Source organism: Uranotaenia lowii, chromosome 2, assembly GCF_029784155.1.
Source record: "Uranotaenia lowii strain MFRU-FL chromosome 2, ASM2978415v1, whole genome shotgun sequence".
Taxonomy (NCBI): Eukaryota; Metazoa; Arthropoda; class Insecta; order Diptera; family Culicidae; genus Uranotaenia; species Uranotaenia lowii.
Genome location: NC_073692.1, coordinates 391,147,739 through 391,164,021, shown reverse-complemented (window position 1 = coordinate 391,164,021; position 16,283 = coordinate 391,147,739). Strand labels below are relative to the sequence as shown.

The window sequence follows — 16,283 nt, the reverse complement described above, 5'->3', positions numbered from 1 at the left end:
TTTTGTCATTTTTGTCATTTTTGTCATTTTTGTCATTTTTGTCATTTTTGTCGTTTTTGTCATTTTTGTCATTTTTGTCATTTTTGTCATTTTTGTCATTTTTGTCATTTTTGTCATTTTTTGTCATTTTTGTCATTTTTGTCATTTTTTTAATTTTTGTCATTTTTTTAATTTTTGTCATTTTTGTCATTTTTGTCATTTTTGTCATTTTTGTCATTTTTGTCATTTTTGTCATTTTTGTCATTTTTGTTATTTTTGTCATTTTTGTCATTTTATTCATTTTTGTCATTTTTGTCATTTTTGTTATTTTTGTCATTTTGGTAATTTTTGTCATTTTTGTCATTTTTGTCATTTTTGTCATTTTTGTTATTTTTGTCATTTTGGTAATTTTTGTCATTTTTGTCATTTTTGTCATTTTTGTCATTTTTGTCATTTTTGTCATTTTTGTCATTTTTGTCATTTTTGTCATTTTTGTCATTTTTGTCATTTTTGTCATTTTTGTCATTTTTGTCATTTTTGTCATTTTTGTCATTTTTGTCATTTTTGTCATTTTTGTCATTTTTGTCATTTTTGTCATTTTTGTCATTTTTGTCATTTTTGTCATTTTTGTCATTTTTGTCATTTTTGTCATTTTTGTCATTTTTGTCATTTTTGTCATTTTTGTCATTTTTGTCATTTTTGTCATTTTTGTCATTTTTGTCATTTTTGTCATTTTTGTCATTTTTGTCATTTTTGTCATTTTTGTCATTTTTGTCATTTTTGTCATTTTTGTCATTTTTGTCATTTTTGTCATTTTGCCACTTTATCTGATTTTCTTGATTTTTAAATTTTTCTAATTTAAATGACTTCAATTTATGCAGCTAATCAACCGTTAATTTAACTTTTTCTCAATTTATCAGGTTGCCGGAGGAAAAGCCGAAGCTCCCCCTCCGAACCCAGTTTACGTGCATCCCGAGTCACCAAACTTTGGGCAACACTGGATGAAAGAACCTATCTCGTTTGCCAAGGTGAAGCTGACAAATAAAACCAACGGAAATGGACAAATCATGTTGAACTCACTGCACAAATACGAACCACGGGTGCATTTGGTTCAGGTGGTGTCAGAACAACGAGAACAGCGCAATGTGCATACCTACCCTTTCCCGGAAACACAATTCATAGCTGTGACAGCTTACCAGAACGAAGAGGTTACTTCGTTAAAGATCAAATACAATCCTTTCGCCAAAGCTTTTCTGGATGCGAAGGAACGGCCTGATTCGGTTTACTCCCGCGAAAGTTCCACCTATGGTTGGCTGAACTTCCATCCGTCTTACGCCACAGCCCAGTCTCCTCATCCGTCGGCAGAAAGATATCAGCACACGTCGATACGGACTAATCGGGTGGTGCCGTACACTACTCAAAGGTCAAGAAATGCTAGCGGTAGTACATCTCCACAACCCACTTACATACCCATCGAATCGGTACCTTCACCGGTTTATTCAGCATATCCAAGTGCCTGGCAAACGCAACCTGCCCCTAGTTCCGGTTCATATTGGACCAGTCAGACGGTTAATCCGGGAAGTCCGAGCTCTATTGGTCCAAACATCTCCCCAACTCCATCCAATGGTTCCCCTAATTATATTAACTCATCACCAACCTATCATTCCCACCAAAGTCAGTATGGGCCTACACCAACAACCGTACCCGGGGCACAAATCGATGTCTACCAACCGAGTGTTTCCCCGCAGCAAATCTACGCTTCCTCAGGACATCAGGTAAAGTCTTATTTTGATTCATAACTAAAAATTTTTAAAAATTTTGTGAATTTGTAGTTGTACCATCCGACTCCAACGATTTCACCAAATCATCAACTGTACGGTAATGCACTGAATCCACCGACAATCACCAATATTGGATACTCTACGTCCTGGCACGGTGCTGGAGACTACGGTGTATACCAAAGCTCGTATCACTATCCAACTGCGGAGTACATTCCCATGATCGGAGACATAAGGTAACATATTCCTAAGAAACGACATATGTCAAGGGTCTATAACTCAATTCTTCAATTCTAGTGCCTACAACCATTCACCGGAAATAACGGAGCTAACATCTGTTCCTTCGTCACACCACCGCCACGAGCCCATTCCAACTTCATCACCAATTCCGATACAATACAGCACCCACCATCCTTCAGCAATCCCCGTTGAAAGTGGATTTGTGCCCGTTGGATCGTCCAGCCACTATCACTATGCTGCCGAGAATAATCACTCACCGGAACCGAGTCACTCTAGTGTTTCCATTGGAAGTTCGGCAATCGTGCCCGGTCAAGGACACCATCACCATCATCCGGGTCTATCGACTTCGCCTACGGATGGAGACGCTGTGCCGCATTCCGGTGGTCCATCGGCCGCAACCCTCTCGCAGAGCCCTGGACGAGTTTCTAGTGGGGCTTGGACTCCACTTACTCCACCGCAAACTACGCAGCTTTGATTTATTGGTTAATTCTGAATAGCTATAAAAATCTTTAGATTGTTGAGTTTCTTCATTTGCAATGTATTCCTAAGAAATCAGTTCTGTTAGCGGTACTTTCCAAAAAATTAAAAGTTGTAAATAAACATCTATTACTATAGGAGCTTTTAATCTCTTTTAGAGCAATTATCTTATGTTTAGTAGTAAATATGTTGATCATACGTATAAGATTAGGTTTACGTAATATAGAAAGATTATTGAAAAATATATTTAGGTTGAATCGAATAAGTCGAATGAACTTTTTTCTGGTAACAGATGATACTGACAAACTCGTACTCGGAACTTAAAAAGTGATATGATGGTAAAAATGTTTCAGTAATGATTTGGAAATTCATGGTTTTGATGCCTCCAGTATAAGATTGAGGGGGGAGCATTGAAGGTTCTGTAGATTATCCCTTTTGGTTGGTATACAGGGTTCGGCAATTTATGATGTTATGATTGATGTGGCAATGTATCACATTGGAACTATCAAATAATTTGATAAAAAAACACTTTTTCATTCAAATGTACAAAGATATACTTCAAAACAAATCATATTTTCAGAATCCATTGGTGCAATTCGATTTTTTTTCCTCGAGCTTAACCGCAGAAGCTCAAGGTGAAAATTCTAAAAAGCTTGCAGTGGTTTGCCACTTCAGAACTTTCAAACATGTTCAACCCTAGACAGCCAAGCCCATAGGGCTCAGGATAGCCTTACTCACCAGCCACTCCTAGCTCGAAATTAACCTTCAAAAATTTAGTTTTCTTCCTTTTGTGAGTCTGTTAAAATACCACTGGCTAAAACCAAAATGGGGACGTAACTATGCACAGTTCAAGGATATGCCTTAAAACTATTTCCGATACGTAAATTGAGTGATCCTCACCTTTTCAGGGTAATCGGTTGACCTCGCTCAGGGTAGTAAAGGATGATTCCATCAAAGACCTTCAATAAAGCAGGTTTCTGTCGCCTGGTGGTCTGTAATACGTCTGCAAAGGTTCGTAAGCTTTCTGGCAACCGAAATCCTCTGACAGCCGCCGCTCGTGGTCTAGAGGATCATTCAAGTCTTCTAAGCCAGCGGTCATGAGATCAATTACTGGTCACGGCATACATAGTACACATTCTGTGGGTTGGTGGTTTTAGCATTTGTAAGATGCTAGCCTTTATATTCTCGAAAGATGTACGCTTAGTGTTAAGTTTAAGGAATCTCTTCGAGAAAAGTCAAGTTTCATTGAGATGTGTGTTTTTGTTAGTTTTCAAAGAATAGAATATTTCACCGATAAAGTCGATAAAATAATTTCATAAAATATCTAAATAAAGTTTTTGTTTAAGTGTCGAACAATGAATGTTTCATTGATATTAACTGCAGATGGTTCAATTTTGTAGTTTAATTAAAAAAAAGGAAAATTTAGAAGTACAATCACAGTTCTTTTTTTATTTCTTTCATTTGTGTACACAGCAAAAAAAGTATTGTGAAATTGCATCAAATACCTGCACATAACTTGAGTCGCAAATGTTACTTAATATTACATCGTCAGGATGAACCTGGCGGTTTGAAACCATCTGATATTTATTGTACAGCTGTAACAAAATGGGCCAAATTTCCTAAAAATGAAAAATACGGAAATTATATTCGAAGCTATAGGTTTGCTTACATTTTTATTCAATTTTGGTAGTACTTACAATCCAAACATACACAGCTGAGGTCCGTAATCCGTTTCAATCTATTTGAAATGAATACAATTTGAACGTCAATGGAAGAAAACATTGATATTACACCACACGACGTATTCACATTGTGTACATCGTATAGATGTATTATTTCAACATAAATCCATAATACTACATTATCTCCAGGAATTACATCGTCCATCGTTACACTTTTTTTTTGCTGTGTAGGTACGCCTTTTTATATTGAGAGAAGTGCTTCCTATTTCATTCTAGTGCAATTTTGCTCTGGTAGTTAACTAAATAAGGAATTTCCTGACTTAAAAAAATCTTCAGAATATCGAATCAAACCTAGGTTTGTTTAGTGCATAATTTTTGTATAAAAATGAAATTAAATATTGAATCTGTATTCTTGAATCAAATAAGAATTTTTTTATTTTATCACATGAATTGTTTTTTTTTTAAATTAATTTTCAATATGACTATCGATAGTATGACGTCCCAAGCAACCAAAAGTCCCATAAAACAACAGGTACAAAATGCTTACTCGGGCTTATCATTGATATGAAGTAAGTTCTATACAGCTCAAAATTTAATGATCTTCTAATGATCTTCTACTCAGCTTCCAGCGGCCTTTTAATTCAGCTTCCAAAAAATCGTAAAATGATCAAAAAAATGCTCTCTCGATCTCAATTGCACCCTTAGCACCCTTAGCACAGTTAGCATACGTATGACTAATAATGAGTGTTGGAATATATCAATGTGATGTCAATGTTTTAATAGGCTTATCAAAATTAACCATAAAAGGTAGGACATTTTGTTCTACAGACTACTGAAAAGTAGTTTAAAAAGAAGGACAAAAACAGGACTCCTGATTTATGTATGTAGGTTTGTTATATTGATAAAAAAAACAAAATTTTGTTCAAATGTTTGTTTTTGTTTCGATTATAGTTGTTATACCATCTTTATGACCTTCCTGAATTTACATCAACGTTAAAGTTGTCGAACAGTTATTGAAAAATTATCCCCGTACAGCTTCCTCTGATGTTAACTCTTGGGCTCGAAATCGCGTATATCGGCTCAGGAGGCAACTGACTTGCCAACTGAGCTATGTACATATTTTGTTTGTTACCTAACGTTCCAGGGAGAGATGTGTTGGCTGCGACAGACTTAGACTTTATGTCGCGATATATCTATTTCTAAAATCTATCGATCTTCGCATTTAACTACCTCTTCCCTCAATTCGTCTTTTAACCTAGTCTTAGTTCTGAGAGTTTGATTGTGAAAACAAAAATTGGTTCTGGCTCCATAAAACTAAAGGTTCGAGCGGTTCCAAATAAACGATATTATCAAAAAAAAACTGTATATCACATGTCCGTTATATTCATAAGTTTATTTTCACTAAGATGTGATAAAAGCCTTCTTCAGAATATTTCGTATTCCTTAGCTCATTTGGTAGAATATTAGCCTTCCAAGCGGATGGTTGGATCTTCTAGCCTCAGATTAGACATCTAAATTGTAAGGTTTTTCAATTTTTGTCCGTCAACCGTATCGTTAATTACAAGATGTGAAAATTAAAAAGAGCGCTTTGGCAAGAATATTTTAAATAATTTCTTAAAAATGTGGGTCCTAATTTGTGTGGTTTTCAACAACAGTTTTGTAGAGCACTATAAAACTATTTTCATACTATTTAACAAAATTTAAAACTTTGAAGGCATATTTAAAGATTCGAAGTTTTCATTCAATGAGAACTTCATAAAAGAAAAAATAATGTGCAATCAATCATTATGTTAATAATTTGGTTGAATATTATCTTTATAAGCCTTTTGGTTTTTGGAATCACAGTTTGGACTATCGTTATTTTGTGCCACAATAAATTTATTCAAGCTTACAGCAATCAATTGAGAATTCTAATTGTGTACTTCATAATTTATATATCTTAAAGTATTGTACTAGAGATGTACGTACGTAATACTGACTTTTTCAACTATTTGTTGAAACCAATATTTGGCCGAATATTTAGACAAACATGCTGTAGTATATTTAGAAAACAACAAAAGCGGTTATTTAAATTTCCTTCTATTTGTTCCATTTAGATACACATCCGGCAAAAGTGGGGCAGATCTGAACAAATGCTAGGTATTATTCCAAATCATATCAATTCAGTTAATGAAAATTACTAGATTTTTTTTAAAACAAATAGGAATTTTTTCCTCGAAGCACATCTACAGCTTTCGAATCGTTCCAAAGTATTGTGAAAAATTATATCCAATTGGTTTTGTTTAACTTAATTCTAAAAATTTGTTTGGGCCAAAATGAGTATTTTTATTTCAATCAACAAACCATGTGAGTAAAACCGTTCAAAATCCGGGAGGTTTTTTTTTAACAATATTTGATCATATATGTAAGCCAGATTTGACTAATCTCTAATTTTTAATTTAATTTATGGACAAGTCCAGAAGCGTTTTCAGGGATTCTGAGCTTAATTCGGAATCACAACTTTAAAATGCGTTTTCTGGCCTTAAGAGGCGTTTTTCGGTGATTCTGAGCTTAATTTGGGAGCTCAACTTTAAAATGCGTTTTCTGGCCTACAGAAGCGTTTTTCGGGGATTCTGAGCTTAATTCGGTATCAAAACTTTAAAATGCGTTTTTCGGAGATTCTGAGCTTAATTTGGGATCCCAACTTTAAAATGCGTTTTCTGGCCTTCAGAAGCGTTTTTCGGCGATTCTGAGCTTAATTTGGGATCAAAACTTTAAAATGCGTTTTCTGGCCTTTAGAAGCGTTTTTCGGGGAATCTGAGCTTAATTTGGGATCAAAACTTTGAAATGCGTTTTCTGACCTTTAGAAGCGTTTTTCGGGGATTCTGAGCTTTATTTAGGATCAAAACTTTAAAATGCGTTTTCTGGCCTTTAGAAGCGTTTTTCGGGGATCCTGAGCATAATTTGGGATCACAACTTTAAAATGCGTTTTCTGGCTGTGGGAGCGAGCCCATGCACATGTATCACGCTTGATGGTCTACTATAGAATGCTCAAGTCGGCTCATGCACCTCGTGATCGTACTTTGTTGAGACGACTTACTGAGTGGGTGGTGTATTGGTAAATGACTAAGCCTACATTGTGCTGTTGTTTTTTTGCTCATGTCAGTTTTCTTTCGGTTAAGGAAAATTGAACCAATTTTTTTTAAATGTGAAGATTTGTAGAAATAAAGTGTTATTTAATGTGCGTAGATTGACCTTAGTTTTTCGAAAGGTGGACAGTTGGTTCCACATCTTAGAAAGGCCCCCATGAACACAGCTGGATACATCACAAAATTGGTGAGCTTGTTCCATTGTTTTTGTTTATTTGTTTTTGTATATATTCGTAAATCATAACATTATTTTTCATCAATCCTATTTGCCAAGTATGATTTCCAGTAAACATAAAAAAACCCTCCCCTCTCCTGTCTGAAAACAGCATCCACTGTATGTAGGGTCGTATGAGTTCTCTGCACCTGAAAAGTTTATTTTGCTGTTTCAGACCATCCCTTCTATGATTACATTGACTTGCCACGGTGTGCATTGTGGTACCACACTAATACTCAATATCAGCACTTTAAACGAGTATTGAACCCAGATACTTGTTTTGGCATCTCGTGTCGGGATTGATCATTTGTTGTACCTCGTGTATCAGCCAATGCAAGATGTGTGTAGTCACCCTATGCTATGCTATGCTATGCTATGCTATGACTAAGCCTACATTGTGCTGTTAGTATAAGCAACCACCACACTGGCCTTCAGAAGCGTTTTTCGGGAATTCTGAGCTTAATTTGGGATCACAACTTTCGGCGTTCTGAGCTGAGTTTTTCGGCGATTCTGAGCTTAAATCGGGATCACAATTTTAAAATGCGTTTTCTGGCCTTTAGAAGCATTTTTCGGGGATTCTGAGCTTAATTTGGGATCACAACTTTTTAATGCGTTTTCTGGTCTTTGGAGCGTTTTTCGGGGATTCTGAGCTTAATTCGGGATCAAAACTTTAAAATGCGTTTTCTGGCCTTCAGAAGCGTTTTTCGGGGATTCTGAGCTTAATTTGGGATCAAAACTTTAAAATGCGTTTTCGACCTTTAGAAGCGTTTTTCGGGGATTCTGAGCTTTATTTGGGATCACAACTTTAAAATGCGGTTTCTGTCCTTCAGAAGCGTTTTTCGGCGATTCGGAGCTTAATTTCATGTTCATGTTCAAGTTCATGTTCAAGTTCATGTTCAAGTTCATGTTCAAGTTCATGTTCAAGTTCATGTTCAAGCTCATGTTCAAGTTCATGTTCAAGTTCATGTTCAAGTTCATGTTCAAGTTCATGTTCAAGCTCATGTTCAAGTTCATGTTCAAGTTCATGTTCAAGTTCATGTTCAAGTTCATGTTCAAGTTCATGTTCAAGTTCATGTTCAAGTTCATGTTCAAGTTCATGTTCAAGTTCATGTTCAAGTTCATTTTCAAGTTCATGTTCAAGTTCATGTTCAAGTTCATGTTCAAGTTCATGTTCAAGTTCATGTTCAAGTTCATGTTCAAGTTCATGTTCAAGTTCATGTTCAAGTTCATGTTCAAGTTCATGTTCAAGTTCATGTTCAAGTTCATGTTCAAGTTCATGTTCAAGTTCAAGTTCATGTTCAAGTTCATGTTCAAGTTCATGTTCAAGTTCATGTTCAAGTTCATGTTCAAGTTCATGTTCAAGTTCATGTTCAAGTTCATGTTCAAGTTCATGTTCAAGTTCATGTTCAAGTTCATGTTCAAGTTCATGTTCAAGTTCATGTTCAAGTTCATGTTCAAGTTCATGTTCAAGTTCATGTTCAAGTTCATGTTCAAGTTCATGTTCAAGTTCATGTTCAAGTTCATGTTCAAGTTCATTTTCAAGTTCATGTTCAAGTTCATGTTCAAGTTCATGTAAATTTGAAAATAATTAGTCTGTGGTTGAAAAAGGACGTTGATGACAGAAGCTCCGGAAAAATTTAAAATTTGAAGACAAATTTAGATTTTAAAAGCATTATAAAGATAATTTGTTTGAAAAGTATGGAGGTGCCGCTTATTGAGAACATTCAAGCTTGGTCAGATTCGATTGAAATTTCTTTAAAAACGACCCCAGATGGCCCGGGAACGGATGATCTGGACTTACTGTAACGATTCCCTGAAAACCTGACTTTTCATCGGTGAGTTTGTTTCATGTTGTCCTTTCATAAGATGCAGCGGGTCGGATGGAAAATAACTGATTCTTTCCAATTTACTTCAAATGGTTCTGCATAACTTAGTTTCGTTTTTCATTCATTAAAAGTTTGATGATATTTTCAAAAATTTTGATTAGTTATAGTTTTGCAATTCACGGTACAAGGGCTTTGTTTATCATCAATTGTTTATGTACTTTTTGCTAGATAGCAAAAGAACCAAAAATTACATCGGAAGTCCATTAAAACACGATGTAAAAGTATTGGTTTAAGTCATTAAGCGTTAAGTGGGAATATTGAACTCTTATTTGGTCTTTAAATATACATTGTAGGAAGTGCTTTTTCATACATAGTTGCATCAATGGAGCATGGAGCATGATCTTACCGATTTTATTTTTTTATCACAGTATCAGCACTGCAAATTTAATTACGATATAATTTTTATGAAACTTTACGAGTAATGCGCTTTTTTCAATTTAATCTAGGAGTTTTTTTTTGTTAAATTTAGAGATTTGAAAAACATGTCAAAATTGTAAGCTCCATGCACTTGTCAAAAGTGTTTCCTGACCGTATCCTTTTATCCACACTCCCAAACAAAATTGTTTGCTTGGATGCAGAGGTGACCTCGGTCCTAAACCGCAAATTTATGTCTTTCATCCCTTTATCTATTTTCTCAACTGTCATTAACTACTAGGACGTGGCCGGCACCGTTATTGATGTTCAAAGATAGAGCATAAGTTTTGTACATTGAGAATGAGCTTATGATCTCCATTCTTTTGACCCTCGTACAACATTGATGGCCTCGGTCAATTACGGAATAGCAATCATTGGCAATGTGCAACTCGTTGTACTGAACCACGCCTGCGATCGTGGGATTCGAAATCATTCAAATCAGATTAAGAACAGCTAAAAATATGAATATTGGATTGAATCAAAGATGCAGAAAATTGCTGTATCCATTTTTCTTACCATTTCGACAATATATTTAAAAAATTGTTTCGAGCTCGATGATTTAAGGTCAAGCTTAGCTTAGTCCGAAAACATCCAGAAAATTAAAAAAAAAAACCATAATCCAAGTTTCAAACGATACTCGTCAGCATTTATCAGCACAAAAGATACATCAAAGATGATTGACCGAAGCCTTAAGTTTTGTTGTGGTCTTGTGGCTTTTCCAACTTGACTTTTGGATATCCAAAGTCAATCGAAGCATGTGATGAATCTGTTGTTGTATACATTTTAAATACAAATAGAAGCTAGTTCAGCATGATCAACACCGATATCTAAGTGCTTCAAATTTTAATTCATTTGAGCATCACTGAACTTTGGCTATTCGAAAGAACTGCTACCTCTTTAAAACAACCTTTGCTATTCTCCGCTAGAATGCGCTAAGATCCCGTTCCGATATCGTCTAGTACCTCTTACAGTAGGGTTGGTGTGTCTGCTAATCATCCATAGATTATGTCACATTTTTTAAAATAAAATGTATAATTTACCAAAAATATTGGAGACTTGTTTAAAAATTGCATCATTATTTAGTGGGTTATTCAGTTGAAAATTATATCAAATTCTTCAAAAACAAGCTAAGGATGATCTAACTCGATATTCTTCGACTTATGTTGAGCATTATCGGCTTCTCCATTTTTTCTATGCTCAATTTCATGCTTCGCACTATGAGTAACGTATGCAGCATAAATTTGGCTTACCTCTCTCTGGTGAGAACGGAGCGAGAAACTCACACAAACAAATTTCCACCAACCACCCCTGATGCCATGCAAACACCAATGGATGAAAATGGAAAACAAGGGAGGAAACACCAACCCAGCCCTGCTGTACTAGTACTGCTCTGTCGAACGGAATGGGCCAGTCAGTTACTTTTGAGCTGTTGATCGTGTAGCGTGTCTGTCTTTGCCGCGTTGGATAGTTGAAAATATTGCGCTCTTTTTTCACGTCATATTTACTTATATCGTTCGGTGTGAAAATAACGAGAAGAAAAAAAGCTTATCATTGCTACTAGTGCTAAAAGTTTTGGGGTTTTCTTCCTACTTTCCACGGTTGATTTTTCGTGTATTGCGGGTGAGTGATTAAGTTTTATTTATGAGTCACTGTAATTAAGAATTTCGTGACGGGGTGAAATGTGTGTATGTTTAACAAAAGAAAAAATACGGTAATTGCCGATTGGGGCAATAGGTCGGTGGTGACCTTTTCTAATGAGATATTAATTAGTTTCCTGATCGAAATCGCTCCTTCCAGTGTGTAATAACTAGACTTTTCACTTTCATAGTTACGGTCGAAGCCAGGTTGTTACTTATTATGGAGACTGGTACTGTACAATGTTATAATTACTCGGGCAAGTTGTTTACATTCATTCTGGAACACTCCTAGCGCGTGTTTATTTACTACGATCTGGGCACATTTCTAGTATCGGCTCATACGGTTTACGAAACCAGTTACCAGTATTGATATCTCAATCTCAATTGATTCAAAAAATATCAAACTTATTCAATTAAAATATTCCACATTTGAGAAATTTTGTGTTGATGATGTGATCACAGCTAGAAAAAAATAATGCAATTGACACAAAATCGAATTTTTAGTTGACGTTTACTTATTTTTTCCATCCTTTCTATCGAACTTTTTTAACGTATAACATACATAACAAATCAAATTTACCTGTTTTAACGGAAGAAAAAACATTTCTGTTTGTTCCTGCCAATAATGTTTGTTAGGGTTACCAGTTTTATATTTGACCCTGAAAATGTTATTTTTTGAGCAAAGATTTTGTTTATTAAAACTTATTTAGAAAATGTGCATAAATCCACCCCAATAAAAAATATCGTAAACATTTCCTTAACAACTGGTCACCTCCTCAAACCAAAAGAAATAACTGCCTCCATAGCGCTACATCGGAAGGTGCAAATGATAATTTCGCTTGGAATTGGAAGAGGGGAAACAATTTCTAGGAGCGAGCGGTTGGAACACGCAGGGTAAGGGTAAAAAAATAGACAGATGCTTCTGTTGCACTGTGTTTCTGTTTTCGCTTTCCGTTGTTTGAAGTAAACACCAACAACCGACAACCGTAGTCAGGAAAAAAATTTCTCTCCGAAGGCAAAGCTCCCTGACGCACGTTGTAGGCTTCAAATGCCAAAACAAACGCGATAAGGTGTTTCTCCGGTTTTTCCGTAGCACACCACAATGCACAAATCTTTCAACGGACTGTTAGGAGAAATGAAGTTTGGAAAAAAAATCTAATCCACAACAATACTTCAACCGTTTGAAGGGGGTTTAGTCCGAGTCGATTATCATTATTATACAATCCATTCGCACTAGGTCGATCGCCATCAGGAATGCAACTAGAACAGTTTGTTTAACTCTATAGCGTAACTTCCACCCGTGTTATCTAAGCGAACTTCTAAGTCATCGATTAAACACTTCTCCCTACAGTGTCTAGCTAGTTCAAGCTTAAAAGGTTGTGTGGCGTACCGCTAGTTTGTCAACGTTAATCGGAACCTAGGCAAACGGTGTATGATTTGCATCGTAGATACCCACTTGTTTGGGATGATGGCTTGGCAACAATTTGCCATCATGTCATCCGTGTCGTATTCCATTAAACTTTGTGACACGCAGATTTCAGGTTTTTACACACAGTACCGTTTAATGGAATGTATTTCAAGTTTCGTTACTTCGGACTGCAGTGGTGCTCAGTAGAGAGGCTTTAAATAAAAAAATTTATTCAAAAATTTAAAAAAAAATCTCGGACAAAATCTTAAGAATCAGATATTGTTTTTCTATTTAAAATTCCTTGTTTTCTTTTTTTTTTTTTTAATTTTTCATCTTACAACTTTAAATGTGTTTTAAAATAAATCTTTATAAAACAAGGCTCAAAGGTTTAGGTTTGGGGAGCCAAACTTGTAATTATCTAAGTCTAGCACTTTTTCGAAAGAAAATAGAGGTGGTTTTCCTTCACACGATCGAAAAATTTGCTCGATGGCATGGTCAAATTGGCCGCAACTACTCAAACTCCTGCCAACAATATCAAAACGATACAGTACCGCATCTAAGGAACAATGATTGAACATGAGACGGGAAAATATACGAATAAAATTCCGACTTAGGTCCAACACATTAAACCAGGGTTTGAGGCTAAATAACCTTTGGGATAATCGAGTGAAACCACCGACACAACTCATCCTCGTCCCATAGTTTGAATCGATCTTTTAGTGGGAGGTTGCCTGCCAAAACTTTATGGTATGCGTTAAGGCAAAGATCGCTAAGTATCAATATAGTCGGGCTTCTGCTCTCTCGAAGAAATTTTTGGCAACGCCAACACAATGTTTATGATGCTGCCGCTCTGCGAGATGAGATCTAAGCTTCGCAGCTTTCTTCTCTAACATCGCAGCTTTGCATTCAAGCTTTGAGCACATCATCGCACTAAAACATTGAAAATCATTCTTCACTTCACTTACACCATTATTGTGTGTATGTTGTTATGGTAATTTAAATTGCACTGGTGAAAGAGTTACGTGAAAAATGCTTAAACTAGAGGTTGAACCCCAACCCGTTAACTCTTTTGGAAGAATGGGGAAATTTTTTTGTAGCGACCCACCCAACTCCCCCACATCAAAATGCTCGATTGAGCCAGCAATTGAACAAAGAAATATTAAACTAAAAACGTGAGCAAAATTTTACTCATGCTGAGAACTCAAAATGTTAATAATCTAGTGCGAAGAAATGATACGATAGGTACTAATTTAACTACCTTACAACTATGAATCTCAATGGAAAGAGATTTCCTTGAGATTCACTTTAAATTATACAAAAAAATAATTTTAAAACATTCTACATCTAAACTAAAATTTACAAAGGATTAACGCTACAATTTAAAAATTTCTTAAGACTAGCTTTGTTCGACTTGTTTTATCGTCTAAGTTTTTCTTTAAATGTTTGAAGCAATTTTATTTTGAAAGTTGGGCGACTATATATTTCTTTTAATTCATTGGGTAAGTTGTTGTATTTTCTTGATCCTATGAAGGAAATTCTTCTCCTAAAGTAGTTATCGACCTATCGACCCGTGTTGTGTGTTCTTACTCCAGTAGTAAAGGTCAGGTTTTGGATGGTATTTGATGGGTGCAGATTATCGAAAACATACATTATGGTTTGGAAATCACAAAGATCTACTAAAGGTTAAATGTTATGAGAACTGGAAGAGTAAATGAGTTTAGTTGGATATGGGATGGGAAGCCTGTACATATTTTTTAAACACTTGTTTTGCAGAGATTGCAGTTTTTGCAAATGTGATTGAGATGCTCTTCCACAAATTGATATGAGATAGTGTAATACTGAGTGGATGAATGCATGGTAAAATTCCAACAGAACATGTTGAGAGACAAAGTGTTTTAATCTATAGAGCACTCCACAGAGAGGTGAAATTCTTTTTTCTAAATTTTGTATATGACTTTTCCACGAAAGAGTATTGTCTAAATAAATACCTAAGTATTTGAAGCTATGTACTTCTTGTATGACAAACTGATTCATATATTGGTCCCTGTGGTGTGGTATTATTTTCCTCGACGAGCGAAACAAAATATGTTGAAATATGTTGATAGCAGCTTTTAATCATTCTCTAAATAATCTATTATAGAACTTGCAGATTTCCCTGAATAGAACAGTGCTGTATCATCAGCATTTTGGTTCGCGCTAGTGTGATGTCGCCAAAATTTAAGGGAAGCCGATAGGATTTGGTTGAGGGCATACAACACTTAGCGATGCGGAGACAGCGATATATACGCTCGATTTTGATGAGATGAGATTTGACAAGTTTCTGGAAACGGAAGCTACCATATCCCATCACTGAAAGAATAGTTGTTGGGTATAGTTTTTCAAGAATTACTGGATGGCCTCCCAACCAGGTGATTGATTGAGAGATTGATTGGAGAAAATTGATTCTTTGTTGGCATTTCCCTTTCAGATACTAAACATGGGCTCTCCAGGAAAACTTATAGTCAAACAAAACCCCTAGCTTTCTAGAACACCTCTATTAAATCCTTAATTTTCTTCAAGGAAATATTTTCACAATAAATAAATTGATTTTCGGCGAATTCAGTCACGAAAAAAACTTTTTGGACAATTAAAACGAGAAATTTTAACTCCTTGAAAAAGGCATAATAAATGCCGAAACGTCGGATGAAGAAATAAAAATCGTTGAAAGATTATTTCGTGACTAAAATCGCCGAAAATCAATTTATTCATTACCTAACCAGTCGATAGATTTTTACTATTTTCACAATATTTAGGCGAATTGAAATAACCCAAAAATATTTAAAACAGTATTTAATTTTTAAGGGAAGAATTCACAGTAATTTGTTTTAGGAAATATTGAACGGCTTTTTAGGTGAGTATTATAGATTTGAAATGATAGACGGAAAAAAAGTTACTAAAGTGTTAATAAATAGCAAGGAGCATTTTGAATAGAAGCTTGACCACATACTGAATATTTTCGTTTTTCACCAATCAACTGTATCGATGAAGAAGTACCGAATAGATCCGGCCCTTCGTTCTGCGATAATTTTATTTCAAATCTAGAATACTCACCGACGTTGCCGCTCAAAATTCCCAAAATCAAATTCACGGTGAACTCTCCCCTTAAAAATAACAAAAAAAAATCGGCTACAAAAATCAATATCAAAACATCGTTCAAAATAATCGAAAAAGTTAAGCCTAGATTTCTGACCGTTGACCGTCAGAATCAATCCAGTTAAAGTGTACGCGCAAAACGAAATAAAGAAATCGGCTTAGCCATGGATTGGTCGATATGCTCAATAGAAGGCTTATCAGAGCAACCATATACTGACTTTTTTGTCCTTTTAGCACACGTGTATCCACATGGCAGTCGAACCATCCATAATCAACTGCATCGCAGAACGAAGTGCCGCCTTAATTCG

At 35.5% G+C, this 16,283-nt stretch overlaps 3 protein-coding genes across 3 annotated transcripts in view; 2 read left to right on the top strand and 1 right to left on the bottom strand.

The window, feature by feature from the left end:
- The window catches only part of LOC129746510 (T-related protein), a 45,889-nt gene extending 43,280 nt beyond the window's left edge, over positions 1-2,609 (top strand). Inside the window, exons 4-6 of the mRNA XM_055740186.1 lie at positions 900-1,754; positions 1,812-1,993; positions 2,055-2,609. Coding sequence (XP_055596161.1) covers positions 900-1,754; positions 1,812-1,993; positions 2,055-2,472 — 1,455 coding nt within the window. The 3' untranslated portion in view covers positions 2,473-2,609. The remainder of the gene's footprint in view (positions 1-899; positions 1,755-1,811; positions 1,994-2,054) is intronic.
- A 1,558-nt stretch (positions 2,610-4,167) lies between these two features.
- LOC129743274 (asparagine-rich protein-like) lies at positions 4,168-9,058 on the bottom strand. Its single transcript, XM_055735259.1, has 2 exons — positions 8,303-9,058; positions 4,168-4,212 (listed from the first exon to the last, which is right to left on the bottom strand). The coding sequence occupies exons 1-2, from the start codon at positions 9,056-9,058 to the stop codon at positions 4,168-4,170; spliced, it is 801 nt and encodes a 266-aa protein (XP_055591234.1).
- Positions 9,059-11,230: 2,172 nt separating this feature from the next.
- The window catches only part of LOC129745266 (1-acylglycerol-3-phosphate O-acyltransferase Pnpla3-like), a 76,345-nt gene continuing 71,292 nt past the window's right edge, over positions 11,231-16,283 (top strand). Inside the window, exon 1 of the mRNA XM_055738227.1 lies at positions 11,231-11,418. The gene's annotated coding sequence lies outside the window, so the exon portion shown is untranslated. The remainder of the gene's footprint in view (positions 11,419-16,283) is intronic.